A 24,515-nucleotide genomic window follows, 5' to 3' on the forward strand; every position below is an offset into this window, starting at 1 on the left:
CCCAAGTGTCTGCCCTACAATAAAGTTCTGATTGCATCTCCCCTCCCCCAAATGTCTGAGTGTACCCTTGCAGTAGCAGCAATGCCAGAGTAGACATGCACGTGTTACAGAGGAGCACGGTAGCAGGGGACTGTGGGAATGGGCTGAGCGAGAGCCTTACTGTGGCGTCCTCTCTCCCAGTCCCTGCTTGTTGCTTGGCCAAGTAAAGTTCCCCGGGAGCTGGCCTTGGGTGCTGTCTGCCCTCTCTCCCTAGTGCCCTGCTTTTCCCCTTTTCCAGAGGTGGTATCTCAGATGCCAAAGCTGACTTCTAGAACCCATTCCATAGAGGTGCTGCTGTCTGGAATTAAATGCCCCGTTTTTATTCTTGAGGTGAGGTGAAACCCAAAGTCATGGCCTTGACAGCCCTAGAGCCCAATCCTCTGTGAACCCTAAGAGCAGTCTGGCTCATTCCCACCCGAGCGCTTGCCCACTGACCTCCCATGTGTGGCTGTGACAGGCTCCTCATCGGGGGTTTTCTCGTGATGACTCAGGGTACATACTCATGCACCTCACCTCTTCTCATCTGAAAGACTTAGCGCACTGGTGGAATGGGGTTCAAGTTCAAGGCTACTCTGACAATCCATACTGGTCTTGACTTTGGCTGAACAGTCACCACACATAAGGACACTGGGTCACACTTAGCACTTTTACTCAGAGAGAGAGAGTAAAGGAAGCCCAGCTCACTGCCAGGCATCAGCAGGCTTGTTTCTTCAGGGAGAGTCCTCGCAGTGGGCCCGGGTCCATTCCATGTGCTCCCGTGCACCCCTGAGAGATAGCGCAGGTGCAGTGAAAAAGGACGACATAACTGGGTGCTATAGCCACCTTGGCTTTGAAGACCCTTGTAATTAGTGTCTCTTTACTTCATGGAACTGTCCCATGGACCCAGTGTCCAGTATTTCAGCAAGGAACATGCCTCGTCACGGGCGCTGTCATACTTCACCCTAAGTTCCCCACCATGTCATATGCTGTCCTCTCTGTGGCCTTTCCCCAATCAGGGCAGTTTGCAAGCAGGGTTTCCTGCTAACACATCTGACACTCTACCTTCAGCAGATTTCCAGGGGATCAGAGCTTGAAAGTTAACCCAGGGCCAAATTAGCTCTACGCAGAAGTAGAAAGGGCTTTGTTAACCACTTATTAACAAGAAAAGCCTGTTGCCCTTAGCCTCTTCATTACACCTCATTGAAGACAGGTACCTGAAAGTTGGTTTTGTTCCAGCCTGAATAGGGATCTGTTTCTGGCCAAAACACCAGTCTTCCTATCCCCAATGACCTGCCATTTAATATTCTCCTGAGTGATGGCAGCAAAAATTATCAGAAGACAGATGGGCATCAATAAATTGGAAGAAAATACCTAGAAATCCCAGGCCTGAGTTTTGGCAGCTCACCACCCTCTCAAAAGCTGACTCACCACTTGAGTTGGTCACAAGGCAGGCGTCCTCTGGAGTGGGCGTGAGGGGGATCATTTCTTTAATTGCTGAACTAATAGAAAGCTTCTTGGTCAGTTCTGTGAGCTCTTTTGTCTCAGAACAAAAGATCTTGCCCTCCCTGACCTATATTGATTCAGAGACTTTCAGAAGAGGCTATTTTGGGGTTGAAGTTGATATGAAACCAGTTTCATTTGGGCTGCAGAGGGCCAGAAGCATTTCTTCCTTGTCTTCCCTAGATCAAGAACACCTTCCTGAGGACTTACTCGGATGCCATGCAGAACTACAATGGCAATGATGAGCGGAGCCGGGCGGTGGATCATGTGCAGCGCAGCGTAAGTCCGGGGAAGGAGATCAGCTGCCAAGTGCCTGCGAGGGTCTGACCTTGGACATGTGGGCTGTCAGTGAGGGTGGGCTGGTAGCATTGGTCTGTCGATTACCATCCCCCAAGTCTTGGTCCAGCTCCTTTTCCAAGAGTCGGACAGCAGGCACCTGTCCAGGTACACTGATGCAGGTAATCATTGTCAACAAGGACCAGTGCCTGCAGTGCGCCTTTCATCAGTAAACTTGTGAGCAGCCCAGTGAACAGGTTTGCCCTTAAAAATCTGAACTCTTGGAAGGAGGCAGGCAGTGAGAATATGTCAGCCTTACTGCAAGACCATTCCCCAAGACTGGCATTCTGGCAGTGGTGTTTTCGATTGGGTGAGCTCAGGTGAGTTGTGTTCCCTGCCCTGGACAGTATCGTAGGGGTGCAGGGTAGGTGTAGAAGAAATTCCCCCAGTGTGGAGTGGCCCAGCCTGCCTGGAGCTTTGCAAAGGAATGAGGAAAACAGAGCGGCACGTACTGATGGCCTAGCCTGATTGTTCAGGATCCACAGGGGAGGTTTGCTGTTGGAGGTGTTTGTTCTTGTTTCGTGCTTACTTCCCAAGTGGTGCTTTTATTTCTTTGGTAATTCATTTTGATAAAATTTTAAACTTGTATAGAAAAGTTGCAAGAATAGAGCAAACAACTGTCTACCTTTTTCTTAGTCACTTAATCATATTTTTGCCCCACTTTAATATTCTCTAGGTCATTGGTTGACAAATCTTTGCTGAAGAGTCATATAGTAACTTATTTTAGGCTTTGAGGGCCAGGTAGTCCCCATCATTACTACTCAGCTCTGTGTTGAAGCTGGAAAGCAGCCACACACAACATGTAAACCATAGGCAGAGCTGTGTCCAAGTAAAATTTGGTCTACAAAGCCAGGCAGCTGGGCTGCTGTGGCCCAACACAAGCTCTCTCTTCCTCTATGTGCATCCCCCACCCCACCCCCACCAAAAAATCTGTTTATTTACTTATTAGTATAGCTTCTGCAAAGACCTTTGGAAAATCATATTTGCCTTGGCCCCCGTCTCTGACAATCCCAATATAGTAGATCTCTGCGTCAACATTGTTAACAGCACCCAACTCACCCAAATGATTTTGATGCTTAGCCAGGACAGAGAAGCGCTGCTTTGCTTGGTGGAGGTGGTAGGAAAGCCAACACAATATGTATTCAAGGACTCCCTTCCTTCTGTGAGTTTGGAAGGGCTTCGCAGTGAGTGTAATAGTTCGTGGAGTTTTAGCTCATCTTTACTCACTAAATCTATGCGTGTTGACGTAGGGGCTTGGCCGGTGTCTCTCTTTTAAAAGTTGCAGGGCAGTGAATGGGACCGCAGTGTCTTAGATCTGTCTTGCTTTGATTTTTTTCCTTTCCCTGTTCACAGCTGAGCTGCTGTGGTGTGCAGAACTACACCAACTGGAGCACCAGCCCCTACTTCCTGGAGCACGGCATCCCCCCAAGTTGCTGCATGAATGACACTGATTGCAATCCCCAGGATCTACACAATCTGACCGTGGCTGCCACCAAAGTGAACCAGAAGGTACTTGCTTTTTCTCAGCTCTGATGGGGTTATGGGAGAGGTGGTGGGAGGGCTTTCTTTGTTTCTGTGAAATTATGAAAAGCAAGTTAGAAGTGGGAATCTAGGAGGGAGTCAGGGGCACTCCTTTGTGGTCCTTTATTGCCTGAGGCACGGGAGGCTGCCCACCAGTGAGGGAGAAAGCTGTGTCTCAGCTGGGCCTTGTACCTTCTGCCTTAGAATTGACCGGGCATAGTTAAGAAGGTTTAGTGAGTGATTCCTGTTAACTCTGCTGCTTCTGTCAGAGAGAAAATGTTGACTTTCTTCTTTCTGGGTGTCTTTCTCTGGCTTAATCTACTTCTAAACATGACATTATTCACTGCTGGGTGCCAGTTCTTAGCAAGAAGGGGGAGTAGAGTTGATAGACAGCATCTGCCTTTGCTAAGAGGGTGGCCTTTATTTTAGGAAGTTCAGTGCTGCCGGAAAAGAAATCACACAGTTCAACTCACTGTCAACATCCTACAACCCAAAGAAATTGGAGAGGGAAAAAATTGGCTAACAGAAATGTGAAAGTTAGTACATAGTAGAAATGAGGGAAATGAAATTCCAGTAGAGAAAAGGGAAGCGGTCTTGTATCCCACTTTACAGAGACTGTGATGAAGACATGCTACATGTGCGTGTGAAGCTGTCTAGATTCTTAAACATTTACAGACACCCCCAGACAGAAAATATCCTTTGGCAAAACAAAAGGGAGGGGACGCCAAATGTACTATTGAATTTACCTGTGGTTATGCAGCCACTGGGTAAATTTTCTTCCTAAGATAAAATTCTATTCTTCTCAGGTCTTCACATTTCTATGTAGTCTGGGCCAACTGTTGAATAATTCATAGAGAGAAGAGAACCATTCTCTCAAGATTAGAATGCAAAAGATTCTTTCTGTATTTCTCTCATTTCATTTTGGTATTTGTAGCATAAACACCGCAAGGCATTACTGCCCTTCTAGAAACTCTTTTTGTCTTCCTGAGTTTATTATTTTGTCCATTGGTGTGGTGAGGTAAGATGCTCAGTATTGACAACTTCTTGTCCAACTAAGAGGACATCAGTTCCTACTGGAATTTTTATGTGAACCCCAAGTTAGAGTGTCCTTCAGCCCTTATTAGTTTAAGGTGGCTTCTGCTTTCTTCCTGGACATCCCCCACTGAGTGCCCCTACATGTCACTATGCTATTTTTTGGAGTGCCAAGCATATACCTAGCCTGTGTTAGATGGTCCAATTCGTAAAAGACAAGAAGGGCCTTATGGTATTGAGGCATTGGGTAACAGACCCTCAGGCAGCCATTTGGAGAAGCAGCAACCATAAATGGTTGATGAAAGCTTGATACCCATACTTCTCTGTTTAAACAGTGAGAATCTAGAGGTCAGGACAACAGCGTCTGGAGTCAGACTCCAGTTGAAATTCTGGTTCATCCATTTGCTGCTCGTGTGATCTTGATCAAGTTATTCTACATTTTCCAGTTCCTGCCCCTTAGGGTTGATAAGAGGATTAAATGTCATAAAACATCTAAAGTGCAGTGCCTGGCGCACAGTAAGGGCATGAGAAATATTAATTGTAACGTTGAATGTTAACTGTTAGGTAAACGTCACAATGGTGAAGTTGGTGTTCTACTGTCCCCCACTGTGTCTTTTAGCTCCCCTGCCACCCCCCACCCCCCGGCTCCCTCCCCAGAAAGCATAACTATGGCCACATTTTAGTTACATGGAATCCTGTTATATAGAATAAATGGCTTCTAAATCTCTGCATATGTTTTGATGTCTTCAACTCTATTCTCTAATGGCACAGAAACATGACCCTTGGCTCATACCTGTAGGCCTAAACACTGACTTATACAAATAACTGAGAGAGAACAGGAGGAAGTAAGAAGAGCCAAGCAGGATATTTATTGTTTTGTTTTAGATTTTATTGGTAGGATGATGGGATATCTACAGCTTCATTTGGCTAGTAGCATTGACTGAACTTCTACTCCTTAGAAATTGCTTGACAGTTTTTAAGGGCAAGGGCAAGAAGAAGGGATAGCTGGTTGGCAGTTACTGAGATGTGTTTTCCCAGAACCTTCTTGGGACCAACTATCTACTCCTAGTATTGAAGATTTTTTACATTGGTGACCATGTCCATTTATATGTGTCAAAAGGGTAAGCAAATTACCTGTTCTGTTTCTGGTCGCTTCTTAGGACACTTAGCAGATCTCTGTTGATTTATCACACACCTGACAACCAGGCTTTTATTTTAGGAAATTAGAAGAGGTTGTTGTAGACTGATACAATCACAGCTTAGTGGAGAACTTAGGTGGACTGCAAACCTGGCCTGGGAGTACAGTATAAAGCTGTTCTTGCAGTACAGGTCCATGCTTGTGGGTCCACATTGAGTCTAATAGAGAAAAATCCAGAACTAGAAATCTTTTATTTCAGCCTTGGTCTTGGATTATTTAAACAACAAAGAAGCTAAATCCCTTTCATCTTCTCATTTTAAGTAACAGTCTTACTGCTATGATTCATTAATTTGCTTTCTTATTTGGAGTCAAAAGTAATGGGGGGGACTCTTTGTCTATAAAGGACTTCTCAAACTATAATGAGCATGTAAAGCTTCCCGAGATCTTGTTCATGTTCATTACTATTCAATAAAACAGGTAACCCAGAGATTAGGCAGATTGTGACTTTAGTAGGTCAATATTCTGCATTTCTAACAAAATCCTGAATGCTGCTGTTGCTGCTCATGGAAAAACCTCACTTTGAAGAGCAAGATTTAGAGAGAATGATCTGGCCCATTGTGCTTCTACCAGGTAACTACTTAGTTTTTCTGATTTCTGTTACTGGTCAGGGTGCTCTTATCAAAAATAATATGATTGACTCTGAAATCTCAGACAGTAGATTAAAAATCAAAGTTCAAAAAATTTATTCAGCTCACATATTGAGTTAAAGTGCACAGGAACACAAACCTATGCCAGGCAGGCATTTTGCAGCATAAGAAAACAGCCCACCTCACTTCTTTCTGATTTTTATTACTGGGTTTGTGTTTTTGTATTTTGAGCTCGTCTTAACATCATGTGTTCTGAATGTCTTTCCTTCACCCTACCATTCACTGTGGGAGAAGGTGCAGCCATGCGTCACTTAATGCAGGGAATATGTGTCCTGAGGTGATTTTTGTTGTCATGAGAATGTCAGTGTAATCACATGAACCCGCCTGGTAGAGCCGGCAGATGGTATATGGTGGATGGGCTCGCCCACTGGGCCACCATCGTGTGTGGTCTGTCATTGACCAAAATGTCATGAAGCAACACATGACTTGACTTCAATCATGGCAGGCACAGTAAAATGCTATCTTAACTCTACCATTTGGAAAAAAATGAGAATATCCTCTTCTCTTCTCCCTTTAACTTCTTCTGAATTCATACTGCTCCCCCTTCACTACCTTTTGAAGAATAGTGTGATATGTAGTTTCACCAGTCAAAAGGAAATCAGCAAGCAAACTTCTACTATAAAGAGAAAATCAAATTCCAAAATTCTCCAAGCACAATAATGTATTTCCTTTTCCACCCCCATCCTGGCCTTCAAATTTCTATCAGGTAACTAAGGAGACTCGTTTGTCCACTGCATTGAAAACATGTGTCAAAGCACTGCTGCTAAGTTAATGTGCCTTTTCCTCTGCAAACAGACTGAATGCATAAAATATCACTTATCAGAAGACACAGCACTGGCAGAATTTCCCCACCTTATGAGAAACATTACATTTTGACTTTAATGATGGGAGACACTTTTTGGTGGTGGTTCTTCAGATATTGTTACACTTTAATGTGCCTTTTTTTTGATAAATAAGAGTCTTTACCTTCTCTGAAATTAATGTCTTGATTTTTTTTATTTAGACTTTATGCATTCAAGTTGAAGTTTTTTGTTTTGTTTTTTTTTTGGAAAGCTAGAAAACAACGTGTCTACCAAAGCTGAATACATCAATTCAGAAGCCTAGGTTGAGTCATATATTTAACAGGGAGAGTTTGCATCATGGGTGATGCACCAAATTTATTGTTTCCTACCCGAATTACATGGATAAGATGTAATCCAGAATAAAAAACAACTAAAAACTTGTTTAACAACCTTTTTGAACACTGACCAGATTATTTCTTTTAAAGATCACCTGTCTTTAAGGAAAGGTGAATGACATAACAAACTAACATTACAGTTGGTAAAATTGGTGTTGGTTTTAATCACAACATTTGGAGAATGAATTTCTCCTCTCAACATTTGGAGATTTCATAGTATGTTAAAGGTAAATTCATTTCCTTTTATGGATTAAGCTGTTGACATCTAGAAAGAGGAAGTGACATATTCGAGATCCAATAGTACGTTAGTGGGAAAGATTACTCTAGTTCATTGGTTTTCCCTATTAAAAAAAATAATGGTTTCCTTAGAAAGAATCTAGAACTCAATGAACTTGGCGAGTATTCAAACACCTCTCTATTCAGATGATTCTACATTATTTATCAAAGTTTTTGTCATTTGCTGTCCAAAAAATGCTGGTCACTATGTTTATGATGCTGAGTCGTCCAGTTCAAGGGTGGGGAATGTCTTTTCAGCTGTGCAGGTCCACTTCTGTGTCTCTGCAATGTTTGCTTCCCAGAGCCTATAGATTTCTTGCTAAATTTAATACTGAAACACCTGTAAGGTGAAAGTACATATCGAGGATTTGCTTTAACATAATCCAGCCACGGGAAGGGAGCTGGGGAGATTTAAATGAAATAAGATTGGTCATATGTTAATTGTGATGTCAGAGGAAGTGTCACTTAGGAATTCATCCTACTACCCTCTATACTTTCTTTTTTTGGGGGGGAGGGCGGGGGAACCCTTGCCAGCGGCCGAGGAACAAACCGGTGCTGCAGAGGCTGCGGGAAGCCTCGCAGCCTAGCGCTCAACCGCTGCGCCACCAGGGGAGGCCCCCCTCTATACTTTCTTATTGAAATTTTTCATTTTAAGTTGGCAAAGAAGGCTAGCAAGTTCCTAAGGTATTTGCTGAATTAAGGTTGGAATGCATGTGGGTGCAAGTGGACACAGCCCAGTCTGTCCTGAGTAAAACACATCTCCGAGACTGTTCTCTCTCTGTTTCCAGGGTTGTTATGACCTGGTGACCAGTTTCATGGAGACTAACATGGGAATCATCGCTGGAGTGGCTTTTGGAATCGCATTCTCCCAGGTAGCCCGCGTGACTGTGCCGTCCTTTCCCGGCCTCCAGCTCTCCTTTCCTGCCCTCCAGATTCCCTGCCCGCCCCCCTGTGCCTTGGGGAGGCCTGATGGATGGGGTCAGAGCTCCCTGCTCGTTAGTCCTCAGGTCATCTGTTTATTGATTTCCCTTTTTCAACTTAAATGAAGTTTTGCCATCAAGGGAATATTGGTTACAGTTCAACTAATGACTAGCTCCAGAAAAACAACTTGCTTCTTCTGTAGGTCAGATGGAGGTTAACTGAACAAAGTGCTGGTTTAATTGGAGCATAAACAACTCCAAATATTAAATGGCTGATCTGGATTGGTGGGGATGGCTTTTCTGGGCTGACTGTTTTCTTAGTTCCTGTGGGTTATGCGTGAGAACCCGCCCTGGAAATTTAGCAAACTTCATCTTGCGATCATTATTTTAATCTCTAGGTTTGACTCTTCTGTTTCTTAATAGGATAACAAATTTTTGTTTATTTTGTCTATTACCTTTTATATCGCTTTATCTCCACCCAGCCTCTACAAAAACAAAGGAGGAAGTATGCAAATTAAAGGAGTGACACACTTCTTAAAATGAAGCATAATAAGCTTAATCTAAAAATTTTCCCACTCTGCCAGGCAGTTTACTTTTCCTTGGGCTTCTGATACCCTAACCAAATGCTATATCTTGGCTATAAAGTTGCTGTGGGTAAAAAGATTGGCATCTATGCTTATATATAATAACAAAGAATATATAAAAAATAACAAATATGTATGTCTAACTCACAACTTTTTAAGACCAACAGATTGTTTTCCAACAAAGCCCAATTTTGTTATCTCAGTAATGTTTTGGAGGCTCTAATTTTCCCTGCCTGAATTCTTCATTGGCTCTCTCGGGCTAGAATTAACTTTTTTGCTCCCCCTGCACCTCTTTCCTTCCTACTGAGTAATGTGGATGCACTTTAATGTTCTTCAAGTTTCTTCCTAAAACTTTTTTAATTGAAATATGGCATGTAGAGAAAAGCGCATAAATTCTAAGTTTACAGCTTATTGAATTACCACAAAATGAACGTAACTGTGTGTCACTTGGATCAAGATGAATAGGCATTAGCCTGGTAGCTTTTGTAAATAAAGTGCTTAACCTTAACTTTAAGAGAGGATGAAAATCTTTTCTTTCTGAGCAGTTACAAAAACCTGGGTGATGTTTCATCTTACAAGAGCCTTGGACTCAGCCAACTTGAGTGTGTATTTCTTGTGGTAATTTCAAAATTCTTTTACCAGATTCGTTTCTTGCAGCTCATGAACCAACTGAAACCCTCAACACACCAACACAGTCAAATCAGAGGGTGTCACAAACAGTGACAATAAACCCAGTTTCCAGAAATAGCTAAAAAGCATTGATGGCCTGACCTTTATTCTGGGTGCATTTATATTTCAGTAATGACACTTCAGTGACCTGTCACATCCAGGGGGCATTTTGGAGCATCCTGGATCGCTTGTCCTATGCACATGTGCAGGATGCACTTGACAGCTCTCACACATGGTTCACTTTCCACGTGTACGTGCAGTGTCAGGGGAGCACCCACAGGCATGTCACAGTGCTTGGTGTTCCAGGAGACTGTCCCCTCTGAGGAAGGACTATTGAGATCTCCCAGCATGGCTGTCACTGTCCCATAAAGAGACATGATGCGATACTCTGTTTGGAGAGAAGAGAGCCTTAAAGAGTCTGAAATCTCACAGATGCAATAGCTTATTGTTGAAGACTGTTTCCATGTGGCCATGAGGGAGTGGGGGACAATCCTGTTTTCATCAGCGAGGTGAACTGAGTCATAAAATATCTGTTGACATCTCCCCTCTACTTCTCTCTTGCATCCTTCTGAAGGGATTTACACTTAGATGAATGGTTATCTGGCCTGATGAGCATCAATTTCTATGTGGGGATTGTTGAGTTTGCTCTGTGACCCTCTGGAGGCAGTGATAGAGGAGTGTTGATCTCCAAGAACCCCTAAACAGAAACCCACTGCAGAGAGATTAGGTCCCATCAAGGTATCACTTCATTGATGGCATCAGAAAACCAAGCACAGCCTGGTGGCATCATGGAGGTGGTACTGTTCTCCCACGTGACTGGATAGGTGTCATGGGACAGTGGCCCGAGGCCAGCCATGCTCAGTGTGGGACTGGCAGAGGAAGAGCCGAGGATGGCTTTTACTAGCCAGATATGCTAGGAACTGCAGCTTTAATGCCGCCTGCAGCCTCCAGGTCCCTGGAAGCTCAAGTTGACTTCCAGATGCCAGTAGCTCAAGGGCCTCCCTAGAACAGCAGAGGCCACTGACCCAATGCTGGTTCAGGAGGAACCAGCCCTACTGATCCTGGTCATTGACCTGGAGCCAGAGCTTTAATTACATGTGTTCAAAACTTTCAGGACCAGTGTGATAGTAAAACTCAGTAAGTGCTGGCTGATGAGGATGAGTCAGTCATATTGACCTAGGGCTATTTTCTAGAAGAGGAAGATGAAGTGACTTGCCTGAGCCTGGGTGGTTACTAAAGATCCAGAATGACAATTCTGACCTGCTCCCTGGTGTGCTGTATTAAACGTTTAGGCCAAAGATCACCCTCGATCTTAATTCTGGTAGTACCTAAAGCAAACTCATTTTGTGCCTTTATAATGCAAGGGTTTCAGTCAGCAGTATTGGAAGGAAAAGGGTATTCATTCAAAAATACAGACTCTCTTGCTATCCATCCATCTCCTGGCCCTCAGCCCTGCAGACTGGTATGATCCATTATGGGTCAAGAATTCTCTTCCGCGCCCTTGAGGGGACTTGTTTACCTTTTCTATAAGCAGGCTGCACAACGCTGTTGATCGCCTTAATGAGAGGTGGCGAAATAAGACTAAGGGAACTATTTACTTATTCCTCTAGTATCGTCTGTGAAGATCCCTAATAGCATTTATACAGTTTCATTTCCAATTGAATTCCTTAGCACTCTCCCAAAGACACAAAAGCTTTATTGAATTTCCCAGTTAAGTCATTAACATAAAATCTGCACAGGTATTATAAGGGCCTCAATTTTTGACTTGTTGCTTTTCACTGTCTTATCAAGAAAATTCCCTTTACAGCTGTTTGTTGTCCTCTCTCTGTTGCTCACGAATCAGGGCCTGGACCACGTTTACCTCCCAGGATCACCACGGGGGGGGGGGGGTCGCCTTTGCCTGTCACCTTTCTCACCTACTGCTTTGCTGACAAGGCCTCTCTCTCACTGCCCCTTTCCACCTTTTGGAGTCCTTTCTGACTCGTGATCCGCCGAGCCCCAGGATCACTTGTTACCCATGCTGGCCATTGCCCAGACCTCCAGCTCTTTTCTGGGGGTGCCCCAAAATTGCATCCCAACAGCTTCTCATACTATATTGAGCTTTCAACTAATTTGGGACATTTTTTTTAAGAGTTTGCTAAATTCTCTGGTATTTCGTGTTTTCATTCCTCTCGGAACATGAACAGATTTTAAGACCACTGTGTCAAAAGTGGTTTTTAAATGGCCAGAACAAGCTAGAACTAGAACCCTCCAGTTGGCCTGCATCAGCAGTTAGGCTGCTCCCTAAGTCATAAATCCCACAGTTGAAATCGGGCTGGAACTTTTTCTGGCGCACCCTTTCTTCATATTTGCTCAGATAGCCTCGTGGTCAAACATGACCAGGACAGGGGCGCATCAAAGAGGGATGTAGCTCAGTGACTGAAGACTCATTTTCCTTTTCTGCCCTGGCAACAGCTCATCGGCATGCTACTGGCCTGCTGTCTGTCGCGGTTCATCACGGCCAACCAGTACGAGATGGTGTAAGGAGAAGGTGAGCGGCCATGGGGAGCTTCTCCTTGGGGGCACAGATTATCATTCACGTGGTGAATCTGATCTTGGTTGTGTTGGTCCATGTGTGGAAACCTCATTTCTCTGGGCCTGGGGAAGAGCTGTGGGAAATTAATGTTCTCTTCAGCTTGTTACCTTATTTTAAGCCCTTATTAATGATGAATCTCTGACATGTTTTCATTTTTCTCTTAGTCTTTCAAGAACGACAGAATAAGAGACCTGTGTGAAAAAACAACTGCAGCAATCTTTGAAAGACTTCCAAAGAATTTTAGAGCGCAGTACATAATACACCTGCCCCGCTCCCCCTAAAGCCCCCCAAGTGCAACTGACACCCCCACACCATCTCTGCTCCAACTTTCAATCCACATCATGTGTAGCATTACATTTTGTGAAGCCCCGTTGTGCCAGCGTGTAGCCAGGCCCCCTGCATCTAGTCCTAGTGGACCCCGCCCTTGGCCTTGTGCGTGCCAGCTCCTCCATCTGTACCTGGTCCAACCGCAGCTCATTGTAGGTGACTGGTTATCACACCATCACTGGCCCCTCTGGGCCTTGCATGTAGTGTGGGAGGCTCCAGTTAGCCCTTCATCCTGATTGATAAAATGCTACACCCCTTGATGTAGATAAGCAGATAGCTATCTGTTTTCCGCTTAATCTCCTTTGGTTTGCTTTTCCCTTTACTAAGGCTCTTTCCTACCTTCTTCAGGCTGCCTGGGACATGTGAAGAGGTACAACAGTAATTGTCCATGAGGAACACAAAGCATGTGTCATGCATCGAGGAAATTGTTAGCTTGAGGTGACCTTGCTCGTTATCGTTACCTGCCTAGGTGTGTTTAGCCACCTTAGTGCACCCGTACCTCTCAGTTGAAACCTATATAATCCTGTTACAAAGCTGTACCGTTGCTTCCTGTTCAGGCACTATTAGTTCTATTTTTTCCCCAATTAATTGCTTTTGTGTTATTTTCTTCTTTCTGTATTTTTTCCTTGCAATGACATTACAGACATCGAGGACCTCATCAAATCGATTTAAAAATGAGTGTGAAGGGGGAACAGAAGTCGAAATAATTTCAAAAGATCTTTAAAAATAATGCCTCTGTCTAGCATGCCAACAAGAATGCATTGATATTGTGAACATTTGTGATACATGTATTAATAAATAGAATCATTACAGATCGTGTGTCCTGGTTTTGTTCTTTGGTTATTGTGTAAGTTTTTATTCACATATTTCTAGTTCATCTTATTCTACAGGGGCCTGGAGGTGGGTTATTTTACACACTGACACCCGCATACCTGCTCTCACCCCACCAAAACAAGCACCAGCCAGTGTAAAAACTGAAGGGTTAGGGGTCTCCCTGGTGGCACAGGAGTTAAAGTCTCAGTGCTATCAAGCTAACATGGCAGCTTGAGTTCAATCCTGGCCAGGGAGCCAATCCACATGGTGCAGCAGACCTCTCCAGTCTAGCCCTCTGCTCCCCTCAGCAGTATATTTCAGTAGATCTGCATGTTCTGCTCCCCACTCTGTCTCTGGTGAATCATCTCAACCCCCACACCTCTGGCCTACACCCCAGTTCTTGTATGCATAAATAAATAAAATCTTAAAAAAAAAAAAAACAGAAGGGTTAGGTTTTTTTTTTACAGACATTTCAGAGACTTGACTCTTTTATCATGAACAAGATCTATAGTTGGCTGCAAAAATAGAACCTTCATTTTATTTCAAGCCAAAGGGAGAAAGATTCCAGTAGTTTTTTTTTTAAGTCTAGATATCATAGAAAAGGAAATGAGTATGTATTCCTCTTCTCTGCATTCAATAAACTGAACGTAGAGAAGATATGACATCATATACCATTCAGTCATCCCAGGGCCCCAGTCTACTAAAGTAGGATGCTTCACACTTGATTTAAAGAGCATTTTAGCAATAGGTGAGGTAGGTATTATCTGCCACCTATTTTTTCCTTCTTAATGAATCAGCCTTAAAAAAAAAACTAGTAAAAGCATGTTTTGATCTGTCCCAAATGTATCTAAGAGGCTCCCTCTTCTCTGTAGAGTGACCTGTAATAGGCTGGAGAGGGTGTTCCAGCTCATGCGTTTATTAGCCTGAACTCTGCGTAGGGTAAACCCTAAAAGGCTTACAAAAGGCACTGCCCCAACCCTTCAGGTAATCCCTCTTCAAAGGTTAACATTTTTAGAGAATTAAGGAGATCTCTTTGATGGCTGCACATGCAGTTCAACTTTTCAAAGTTTCATTTAAAATTTTCATTTAAAATGAAACTTTTCTGTAAACTCTTTTTTTTTTTTTTTTTCTTTCCTGAGTTTGCTTTTATTTTTTTTTTTTTTTTGCATAGATTTTATTTTTTTTTTTTTAAATAAATTTTATTGTTATATTCCCCATACAATTGCAGCCCCCCCATTCTGACCCCAATCCCTCCCCTCCCGCCCCCCTAAAAGTGTCTCTGGTTCATAGTTTTTTGTTGATTTTGATTTTCACTATCTTATAGTTATTCATTTTCCTGGTCCCTTATTTAAGTTTTCTAGATTCCTGCTATGAGTGAGACCATCCGGTATTTTTCTTTTTCTTTTTGGCTTATTTCGCTGAGCATGATCCCTTCCAGCGCCATCCATGTTGCTGCAAATTGCATGTGTTTATCTTTTTTGAATGCTGAGTAATATTCCATGGTATATATGTACCACATCTTCTTGATCCAGTCATCTATTTTTGGGCATTTGGGTTGTTTCCAAAGCTTAGCTATTGTAAACAGTGCTGCTATAAACATAGGGGTGCAGGTGCTCTTTGGAATTGATGTTTCTGTGTCCTTTGGGTAAATACCTAGGAGTGGAATTGCTGGATCATATGGAAGCTCTATGTTTAGTAGGTCCAGAAATCTCCACACAGCTTTCCACAGTGGTTGGACCAGTTTGCACTCCCACCAACAGTGCAGAAGAGTTCCTTTTTCTCCACACCCTCGCCAACATTTGTTGTTGCTAGTTTTTTTAATATGTGCCATTCTCACTGGTGTAAGATGGTATCTCATGGTAGTTTTGATTTGCATTTCCCTGATGACAAGTGATGTTGAACATTTTTTCATATGCCTGTTGGCCATTTGCATTTCCTCTTCAGAGAAGTTTCTTTTAAGCTCTTCTGCCCATTTTTTGACTGGATTATTTTCTTTGTTGTTGTTGAGTCTCATCAGCTCTTTGCAGATTTTTGTGATCAGTCCTTTATCATTAGTGTTGGGTGCAAAAATGTTCTCCCAGTTGGTGGGGTTTCTCTTTGTTTTTGTTATTGTCTCTTTTGCTGTGCAAAAGCTCTTTAATTTGATGTAGTCCCAGCTGTTTATCTTTGCCTTCACTATCACTGCTTTGGGTGATGTGTCTGTAAAGATGTCTTTGATGTGCAAATCACGTAGTGTTTCGCCTATATTTCCTTCTATATATTTTATGGTTTCAGGTCTTATGTCTAGTTCTTTAATCCATTTTGAGTTGATTTTTGTGTATGGTGTGAGGTGGTGGTCAAGCTTCATTCTTTTGCATGTAGCGACCCAGTTTTCCCAGCACCATTTATTGAACAAACTTTCTTTGCTCCAATGCATATTCTTTGCTCCTTTGTCAAAGATTAGTTGACCATAAATCTGTGGGTTTATTTCTGGATTTTCTATTCGATTCCATTGGTCTGTATGTCTGTTCTTGTTCCAATACCATGCAGTTTTGATGATTATGGCTTTGTAGTATAGTTTGAAGTCTGGGAGTCTGATGCCTCCATTCCCTTCTTTTTTTTTCAGGAGAGCTTTGGCTATTCGGGGTTTTTTGTGATTCCATATGAATTTCATCAATAATTGTTCTATTTCTTTGAAGAATGACATTGAAATTTTGATTGGAATAGCATTGAATCTGTATATTGCTTTTGGAAGGATGGCCATTTTAATAATGTTTATTCTTCCAATCCATGAGCAGGGGATGTCTCTCCATTTCTTTGTGTCTTCTTCTATTTCTTTTAACAGTGTTTTATAGTTTTCTTTGTATAGGTCCTTTACCTCTTTTGTTAGATTTATTCCCAAATATTTGATTTTTTTTGTTTCAATAACAAAAGGGATGGTCTTTTTGATTTCTTCTTCTTCAGATTTATTGTTTGTGTATAGGAAGGCTACTGACTTTTGCGTGTTGATTTTGTATCCTGCCACTTTACTGAACTGATTGATGAGTTGAATTAGCTTTTCTGTGGAGTTTTTGGGGTTCTCTATATATAATATCATATCGTCTGCAAATAGTGATAGTTTGACTTCTTCTTTTCCTATTTGGATTCCTTGGATGTCTTTCTCTTGTCTTATTGCCCTGGCTAGGACTTCCAGTATTATATTGAAAAGCAATGGTGAGAGTGGACATCCTTGTCTTGTTCCAGATCTTAATGGAATTGCTTTCAGCTTTTCACCATTGAGAATGATACTGGCTGTTGGCTTGTCATAGATGGCCTTTATGATGTTGAGGTATGTTCCTTGTATCCCAAGAATTTCAAGGGCTTTTATCATGAATGGGTGTTGCACTTTGTCGAAAGCTTTCTCAGCATCTATTGATATTATCATATGGTTTTTATATTTCTTTTTGTTGATGTGTTGGATAACATTGATTGATTTTCGGATGTTAAACCATCCTTGTGCCCCTGGAATGAATCCAACTTGGTCGTGGTGAATTATCTTATGGATACATTGTTGGATTCTGATAGCTAAAATTTTATTGAGGATTTTTGCATCAGTGTTCATTAGGGAGATTGGCCTGTAGTTTTCCTTTTTTGTGTTGTCCTTGTTCGGTTTTGGTATTAGTGTAATGTTGGCTTCATAAAACGTGTTTGGTATTGTCCCTTCCTTCTCAATTTTTTGGAAGAGTTTGTGAAGGATAGGCACTAATTCGTCTCTGAATGTTTGGTAGAATTCATTTGTAAATCCATCAGGTCCTGGGCTTTTGTTTTTGGGGAGGTTTTTTATTACCATTTCAATTTCGCTAATTGTAATTGGTCTGTTTAGGTGTTCTATTTCTTCTTTATCTAGCTTTGGGTGATTGTAGAGTTGTAGGAATTTGTCCATCTCCTCTAGATTGTTGAACTTGTTTCCATATAACTGTTCATAGTAGTTACTGATTATTCTTTTGATTTCTGCTGTGTCCGTTGTGATTTCTCCTCTTTCATTGATGATCCTGTTTATTTGTGCTTTCTCCCTTTTTTCCTTTGTGAGCCTGGCTAGGGGTTTGTCTATTTTATTGATTTTTTCAAAGAACCAGCTCTTGGTTTCATTGATCTTTTGGATTGTTTTTTTAGTTTCAATTTCATTTATTTCTGCTTTGGTTTTTATTATTTCTTTTCTTCTACTGGTTTTGGGGTTTTTTTGTTGTTCTTTTTCTAGATCTTTGAGCTTCGAGATTAGGTTGTTTCTTTGCGTTCTTTCTTGTTTCTTGATGTGAGCTTCTATTGCTATATATTTTCCTCTTATTACTGCTTTTGCTGCATCCCATACATTTAGGATATTGGTGTCCTCCTTGTCGTTCAATTCAAAAAATTTTTTAATTTCTTCTTTGATCTCCTCATTAGTCCAATGGTCTTCCAGTAGTGTGGTTTTTAATCTCCATGAGGTAGGAAAGTTCCTTGCCTTCTTTTTATGGTTTATTTCTAGTTTGATGCCTTCATGGTCAGAAAAGATGGTTGATATGATTTCAATCTTGGTGTATCTGTTGATGTTTGTCTTGTGCCCCAGTATGTGATCGATCCTGGAGAATGATCCGTGTGCGCTTGAGAAAAATGTGTACTCCGTTTTTTTGGGGTTTAGTGTTCTATAGATGTCTGTTAAGCCCAATTGCTCTAGGTCCTTATTTAGAGCTTTAGTTTCTTTACTTATTTTTTGTCTTGTTGATCTATCCATTGTTGATAGTGGTGTGTTGAAGTCTCCCACTACGTATGTGTTTTCTCTGATGTCTGTTTTCAGAGAGGACAACAGTTGTCTGATATATTTTGGTGCTCCTTCGTTTGGTGAGTATATGTTAATGAGTGTTATTTCTTCTTGAAGTATTGTCCCCTTGATCATAATGTAGTGACCCTTGGGGTCTCTTTTTATCTTTTTGAGTTTGAAATCTGTTTTATCTGATATAAGTATAGCTGTTCCTGCTTTCTTTTTTGGTCCATTTGCTTGTAGGATTGTTTTCCATCCTTTAACTTTGAGCCTATTTTTATCTTTTGTAGCTAAATGTGTTTCCTGGAGACAGCAAAAGGTTGGGTTTTGTTTCTTAATCCAGGCTGCAACTCTGTGTCTTTTTATTGAAGAGTTTAGTCCATTTACATTCAGAGTTATTATTGATATGTTAACATCTGTATTTGCCATTGTGTTTGTCTTTCCTTTGATTTTATTTATTTATTCTTTTAATAACTTTTTTTTTTGGCCTTCTTTCATTGTTATTCGTCCCTCTGAGGTTCTGGCTTTAGGACTCCTTGTAGTATTTTTTGGAGTGGGGGTTTAGTTGCAATGAAATTCCGGAGTTTCTGTTTGTCTGGAAAGGTCCATATTCTTTCTTCAAAGAGGAAGGAGAGCTTTGCGGGATAGAGTATTCTTGGTTGGCATCTGTTTTCTTGGAGTCTGTTGACTATGTCCCTCCACTCTCTCCTTGCCCGTAGTGTTTCTTCGGAGAAGTCTGATGTCAGCCTGATTGGTTTTCCTTTGACTGTTATCTGTTTCTTCCCTCTTGCCAGCTTCATTATTTTTTCCTTGTCCTGGATTCTTGGGAGCTTTACTATTATGTGTCTTGCTGTACTTTTCCTTTCGTCGTGGAAGTTTGGTGTTCTTCTTGCTTCTTGTATATCAATTTTCAGCTCCTTCTTCACATTTGGGAAGTTCTCTTCAATTATCTCTTTGAATATTTTCTCTGTTCCTACATCTCTCTCCTCTCCTTCTGGTATTCCTATAACTCTTATATTTCCTTTCCTCATGGAGTCAGATAGTTCCCGAAGTCTTTCCTCGTTCTTTTTCCTTCGTACTTCTCTTTCCTTTTCTGTTTTGGTTCTTTTTATTTCTATGTCTTCAAGATTACTTATTCGTTCTTCCATTTCATCTATTCTGCTTTCATTGCTTTTCCCAGAATTCTTTAGTTCTTCCATTAATTCTTTGATCTCCTGCATTTCTTTTACTTCCCTCTTTAGGGACTCAATTTCTTTCTTCTGACCATTGTTTTCCCTCTCTAGGGACTCAATTGCATTCTTCTGATCGTTGATTATTTTTCCCTTATCATTGTTTTCCTTTATGACTTCTGTTAGTTTTTTAATCACGGCAATTTTAAATTCTCTTTCTGGAAGGCTCAGAAATTCTTCCAAGTTATTGTCTTTGCAATCTGGGGGCTGGCTTTCTTTTTGTGGTGTGCTTTTTCTCTGGAGAGTTGCTAGGTTGCGTGTGGTTCTTCTCTTCCCTACTGTCTGTTTTCTAATTTGCCGTATGCGTTGGGACACTGTGTAGTTGGGACTGGCCGGCATCTTGGGTGGGCTTCTCTGTTCCCCTCTGGTTCTTCCAGGTGTCATCTGTCAGTTTCAAGCAGTCTTTACTGGAGAAAGGTCCCTGTTCTAAAATGCCAATGTAGGGACACACTCCCCTGTGCGCCTGGTCTGCCCCGGCGGTGGGTTCCTGCTCCCCTCTGGGCTTGGACTGCAGGCCAGAGGGGGTCTGGCTTGGGCGAACTTCCCCCGCTCACCTCTGGCTCCTGAGGAAGCCTTCTGCAGGTAGTCTTTACTGAAGAAATGTCCCTGTTCTAAAATGGTGATGTGGGACACACTCCCTGCGTGTCTGGTCTCAGGCACACTCTTCTGCGCACCTGGTCTGCCCCGGCTGTGGGTGCTCGCTCTCCCTGTGGGCTCAGACTACTTGTTCGGAAGGGGCCCGGTGTGGGCAAACTCCCCAGCTGGCCACTAGCTCCTTCAGGAGCCTCTGCTGGCTTCAAGTCGCTAGGTGGTGCCAGAGATCTCTCCTAGAGCCCTTGGGGAGCTGATTTTCCACCCCGTGGGACAGGGAGCAGAGCGGGGATGGTAGGGTACACCTCAACGGCTTTGGGGTGCTGTGTCTGCCTTGTGCCCCACCGTCGTGGGGAACCCACGCCCCTAATTTCGTGCCCCGGGTCTCTGTTCCAAAGCCCTCAGTTCCAGGACGCGGGCTGTAGCCCAGATCAGTGGGGCGGGAATGGCGCCTTTTGAATCCTGCTCCCCTGCCTGGGCGCCTTGTTCCTGCTCACTCAGGATGGGCCTCCGCCGTCTCCCCCTAATTTCGTGCCCGGGTCTCAGTTCCAAAGCCCTCAGTTCCAGGATGCGGGCTGTAGCCCAGATCAGTGGCGCGGGAATGGCGCCTTTTGAGTCCAGCTCCCTTGCCTGGGCGCCTTGTTCCTGCTCACTCAGGGAGGGCCTCCGCAGTCTTCCCCTAATTTCGTGCCCCGGGTCTCAGTTCCAAAGCCCTCAGTTCCAGGACGCAGGCTGTAGCCCAGATCAGTGGCGCGGGAATGGCGCCTTTTGAATCCAGCTCCCTTGCCTGGGCGCCTTGTTCCTGCTCACTCAGGGAGGGCCTCCGCAGTCTCCCCCTAATTTCGTGCCCCGGGTCTCAGTTCCAAAGCCCTCAGTTCCAGGACGCGGGCTGTAGCCCAGATCAGTGGCGCGGGAATGGCGCCTTTTGAATCCCGCTCCCCTGCCTGGGCGCCTTGTTCCTGCTCACTCAGGGAGGGCCTCCGCCGTCTCCCCCTAATTTCGTGCCCCGGGTCTCAGTTCCAAAGCCCTCAGTTCCAGGACGCGGGCTGTAGCCCAGATCAGTGGCGCGGGAATGGCGCCTTTTGAATCCCGCTCCCCTGCCTGGGCGCCTTGTTCCTGCTCACTCAGGGAGGGCCTCCGCCGTCTCCCCGCAAGCCTAGGTCACAGGCGCGGGGACCTGGGCAGCTGCGATCCGGTCCGGATCCGCGCCGCTTTCCGCACGCAACCTTACCGGGCGGCCGGGGCTGTGTGCTGGTGCTGGTCTCCTCCTGGGGGGCGTGGCTCTCTTTAATGGCGCCTGGAGCTCACCTCCGCGGCGGATCCTGCAGGGTTCGCCTCTCCCGTTCACGGGGTGTGGTGGCTGCAATAGTTCCTTTCCACTCACAGTCCCACTTGCTGCGTCCGTTTTTCTTGTTGGCCGTTTTGGTTTGTTGTTTCCCTCCTTTCTGCCGGTCGGAGAGTGCCGACTTTGTGGGCGGGGGAGGGGAGCAGGGTTCTGCGCTTCCCTCCCTTCTCGTCCTCTTTTATGGCAACTTTCTTCTTCGGGCAGTTTGCTGGAGTAGTCCGTTTATCTTCCGTGTCCCAGTTCTCACTGGGACCTGCCGCTTTTCCTCCCTATTAACTTTTTTTAATGGGAGATCTTACTCGCAGCGTCTCCTCGCCGCCATGTTGCTCCGCCCCCGATTTTTCTGTAAACTCTTAACTGGAACCCTACCCATGGTTCACCTTGTTGTAAACTAGGCGTTGAGTGTTCAGATTGGTATACTTTGGTAAGAAATCCAGATGCTTTCTAAATTTAATTCAGATCTCACATAATTTCAATGTGAAACATTTAGACCAAAGTTGATTTGACTTGAAAATTGTATTCATGTTTCAACTTCTAATGGAGTATATAATGTACATTCCTCCTTCAAATGAAATGAAAAAGACACAAATTGAAATACCTTTTTATAATATTTTATGGTAACTTGCACAAAATGTAAGTGCATAGCTTGGCTGTTTACATTTGGATAAACCAGTAATACAACTAAATAAGACACAGAATATTTTCAGCACCCTTCTTAGTAACTACCTCAACCCTATAAGGGTAACTACTCTTGAAGTCCATGACCACAGGTTAGTCTTGTGTCTTAGACTCATAAAAATGGAATCATACGGCATAGACTGTTTCATGTCACTTCTTTCAAATTTCTTTCTGCAAGGGCTAATTTATTGGCACATGTAAACGTAGTCTTTATTGTTCTGTAGCGTTCCACTGTATGACTATAGCACAGATTATCCATTTTGGACTCTTTATTCTGTCCCATGGCTTCATGTGTCTGCTTTTATGTTGATGCCATAGAATTGTTTTGATTACTAAGCTTTATAATATAGTTTTAAATGGAGACATGTGATGCCTCTACCTTTGTTGTTTTTCCTCAGGATTGCTTAGCTATTTGGGTTTTTTTGGTTCCATATAAATTTTAGGATTGTTTTTTCTATTTTGGTGAGAACTGACATTGGAAATTTGTTAGGAATTGCATTGAATCTATAGATGGCTTTGGACAGTATGGACATTTTAACAGTATTAATTATTGTGATTCATTCCATTCTAATTATATTCTGCTAAGGATATGTGAACAAAGTGGTAAAGATAATACTATAAAATATTGAAAGTTCTTTCTTCCTAACAAGAGCAATACTTTTTTCCCATAGTGCCTCCATCATTTGTGGGTTGATTATAAAAAGAGCTTTGCCTTTATGTTCTGTTGTGCCTATTCTGATACATTTTGTAAATACATAAACATTTGAGGCTGGAAGGAGTAAATAATTGAAGCTGTCATTAAAAAATGTTGGGACAGTCTAAAATGTATTAGAATTAAAATAACAAAATATGCAAAAGTATTGTTCTTATTGTTTACACATATTTAATTGTGTTAAAAGCCTTCTGTACTAAACTCAGGTTGAATAGATATTTGAGATTTTTTTTGAAAGCTCCCCAAATGATTTGAATGGACATCCAGTTTGGGAAGCCCCTGTACTAAATTTGACTCCAAATTTATTGTCTGTTTCATCTATCCATTTCTGAGAATGCTGCAATCCCCCACGTTGCACTAAATTCTGTTAACTTTTTGCTCTCTCTATTTCAAATCTATTTTTTTAGGGACATGCAAGTTCAAGGTTATGCTTCATAGATGAATTATTTCCTTTGTCATTATGGACTGACCTTTTTTCTCCCTAAATATGATGTTTCCTTCAAAGTTCATTTTTTTCTATTATTATAGCTGTTATAATTATTTTTCTTTTGATAAACATTTACCAAGGTTGTTATTCTATATCATTCTGCTTTTAGCCTTTCTGTGTAATATTTTTGATGGGTCTTTTAGACAGTGTACAACTGCACTTTGTTTTCTTTTTTCTGCTCAATCTGAGAAAATCTTAAAATGAAAAACTTAATCTAGTTATGTTTTGATATTGCTAATATTTTTACTTTATTTCCACCATGTTATTTTTTCTCTATTCATTTCTTGCTTTTCTTCTTCCTACCTTTTATTAATTTATGATATTTTTATATTTCTTTTTTAAATTATACATAATATGTCTATTGTTTTAGTGATTAATCTTCCTACTATTCATACTGGCAATATAAAGTTAATCAGAATCTATATCTTCCTCCAAAATAATACAAAGTGTTTTAATTGCAGTCACCTGTCACTTAACTTCCTAGAGCTTGTGGGTACTAATTCTCTTGTATGTTCTGTTTGCTGACTGTTGCCCATGGTAGATTGTTTCCTTGCATCTTACATTTTTGGAATAAGCTTCTCAGTGAGGATTTTTAAAATTTTATTTTGGAAAAAAGTTATATCTATGGAAAAGTTGCAAAGATAATATGGAAATTTCTTGCCAGTCCCCTACTGTTACTACCTTCCACTAACCTTGTGCATTTGTCAAAAGTAGGAACCAATGCTGGTATATTACTATTAACTAAATTCCATACTTCACTCATATTTCACCAGATTTCCTACCAGTATCCTTATCGTGTTTCAGGATCTAACTCAGTAAGCAACACTACATTTAGAGAACAGATTGTTTTTTCTGTAGTAGTTCCACACAATCTGGGTTATAGAATTTTCTCTATAGGGATATTATGCAGTTGTTTAGCTGGGCATTCAAGGAGTTTTGCTGATTCACAACAAGATTTTATATTAGCATGTCACCTAGAGAAATCATGCACAACATAGGTAGTATAAATTTAGAGTTCACACCTGTACATGTCTTATTTCTGTAGGGATTTATGCAGGGCAATAAGATACAGATCACAGCTCAGTGTGGGCCCAAGGATATGCCTCTTGACTCCGTATGGAAGT

At 42.2% G+C, this 24,515-nt stretch overlaps 1 protein-coding gene across 1 annotated transcript in view; it reads left to right on the plus strand.

Annotated features, from left to right (window-relative positions):
• Positions 1–12,401, plus strand: part of TSPAN7 (tetraspanin 7) — a gene marked incomplete at both ends in the record, with an annotated part of 115,309 nt that extends 102,908 nt beyond the window's left edge. Inside the window, 4 exons of the mRNA XM_084258048.1 lie at positions 1,702–1,797; positions 3,208–3,363; positions 8,494–8,577; positions 12,333–12,401. Of these exons, the coding sequence (XP_084114174.1) occupies positions 1,702–1,797; positions 3,208–3,363; positions 8,494–8,577; positions 12,333–12,401 (405 nt within the window). The remainder of the gene's footprint in view (positions 1–1,701; positions 1,798–3,207; positions 3,364–8,493; positions 8,578–12,332) is intronic.
• Between the last annotated feature and the right edge of the window lie 12,114 nt (positions 12,402–24,515).

Source organism: Talpa europaea (assembly GCF_964194135.1).
Source record: "Talpa europaea genome assembly, chromosome: X".
Classification (NCBI taxonomy): domain Eukaryota; kingdom Metazoa; phylum Chordata; class Mammalia; order Eulipotyphla; family Talpidae; genus Talpa; species Talpa europaea.